This window comes from Monoraphidium neglectum (genome assembly GCF_000611645.1).
Source record: "Monoraphidium neglectum strain SAG 48.87 unplaced genomic scaffold scaffold00013, whole genome shotgun sequence".
Classification (NCBI taxonomy): Eukaryota; Viridiplantae; Chlorophyta; class Chlorophyceae; order Sphaeropleales; family Selenastraceae; genus Monoraphidium; species Monoraphidium neglectum.
The window spans coordinates 18439-19814 of NW_014013613.1; the positions used below are offsets into that span (position 1 = coordinate 18439).

The 1376-nt window shown below is 62.8% G+C and overlaps 1 protein-coding gene across 1 annotated transcript in view; it reads left to right on the plus strand.

Moving 5' to 3' along the window:
- Positions 1–1125, plus strand: part of MNEG_0195 (hypothetical protein) — a gene marked incomplete at both ends in the record, with an annotated part of 6055 nt that extends 4930 nt beyond the window's left edge. Inside the window, 3 exons of the mRNA XM_014051315.1 lie at positions 65–169; positions 476–580; positions 946–1125. Of these exons, the coding sequence (XP_013906769.1) occupies positions 65–169; positions 476–580; positions 946–1125 (390 nt within the window). The remainder of the gene's footprint in view (positions 1–64; positions 170–475; positions 581–945) is intronic.
- Positions 1126–1376: the final 251 nt, after the last annotated feature.

The following is a 1376-nucleotide window of genomic DNA, read 5'->3' on the forward strand; positions in this document are numbered from 1 at the left end:
ACACACACACACACACACACACATAATCTCATGACACGCCTTTTCACTGCGCTCCTGCACCCAGCCGATCCGCAACCTGCGGCTAGTCTCGGCCAGCACCGACGGAAACATCAAACTGACCTGGGACCCGCCATCTGGCCCAGAGTGCATCAACTTCTACGACATACAGGTGCGCGGGGAGCTGCCTTACAAGTCTGGAAGCTGCCGCCGCCTCACGCGTTTCTGATTTTGTACACGCTTGCCCTCAGCCGGCCGACCGGCTGCCTGCAGTCGAGGCTCCACGGGCTGTTTGATTCGGGCCGCCGGCTGAATTGCCACGTCAGCAGTGACTGCATGTGGGCAGCAGCAAAAGCGTGTGAGCAGCGACCGTGTGTGAGCAGAAATTCGTTGTTTTTGCCTCTTAGCCAATTCCGCTCGATGGAACACTGCTAATTCCACTGTGATGTCACTGTGACATCAACCCCTGGTTCCCCAGGTCATGGACATCGCGAGCGGCAAGATAACCAAAGCCAAGATCACGGGGCTCAACCCCACATCCAAGGTTGCGGGGTCTTTCACTTTCAAGGGGTCGCCCGGCCAGGTGCGTGCCGGGTCCTTCCGCTGGCCGCCCTGCCCTGAAAAGCACAGGCTCCCTTGCATCGCTGCTGTGCCTTTGATGTTTCGAGCAGCGCCGTCTCGTCGTCCCGGGACCCGGTCACAAAAAGCCTCGGCATGCAAAAGACCGGCTTCACTCGTGACACTGAACTCGTGTCTTGCGGCCGGGCCGCATGTGTGCAGCGGCGCCACCAGCCTCGCCTGGTGCCTGCTGCCTTCTGCCTGCTGCCTGCTCTTACGTACAGACGATGTCACCTCGGATAGTTTTACCCATTTTGGTCTCCGGCCTTCTGGATTATTACTGACGCTTCTGCTTCCTTCCAACCCTCAATCACCCCGCCGCTGTGACAGCAATACCAGTTCACGGTGTCCGCTATCAACGAGGCCGGCGGCTCGGCTGAGCGCAGCATCACACTGGGCGGGGCCGCCGGCGCGCGGCGGCTGCGTCAGCACCGGCGGTCGCTGCTGGCCGCGCGCCAGCGCGCATTTGGGTTCCGAAGGCGGCAGGGGCCGCTCGCCGCGGCCAAATGAGGGGCCGCCGCGCGCCAGCGTCGAGCGGCCGGCGGGCCTGGCTTCCTGCATGTGGGGGCAGCGCAGGCGCGTCCTTGCGTTGCACTCCTTGGCTCTGCGTGCGCTCGTTCGGCCTCGCCAGCTGCCGGCCTGGCTCTCCGCGCATCCCGCGGGTGCAAGCGTTGCGGCCCGCAATTACGGCTTGCGAGCTCTGCAGCGATTGCAGCTTGCCAATCAACCAACACACGCGCAGCAAGCCCTTGCGATTTCAT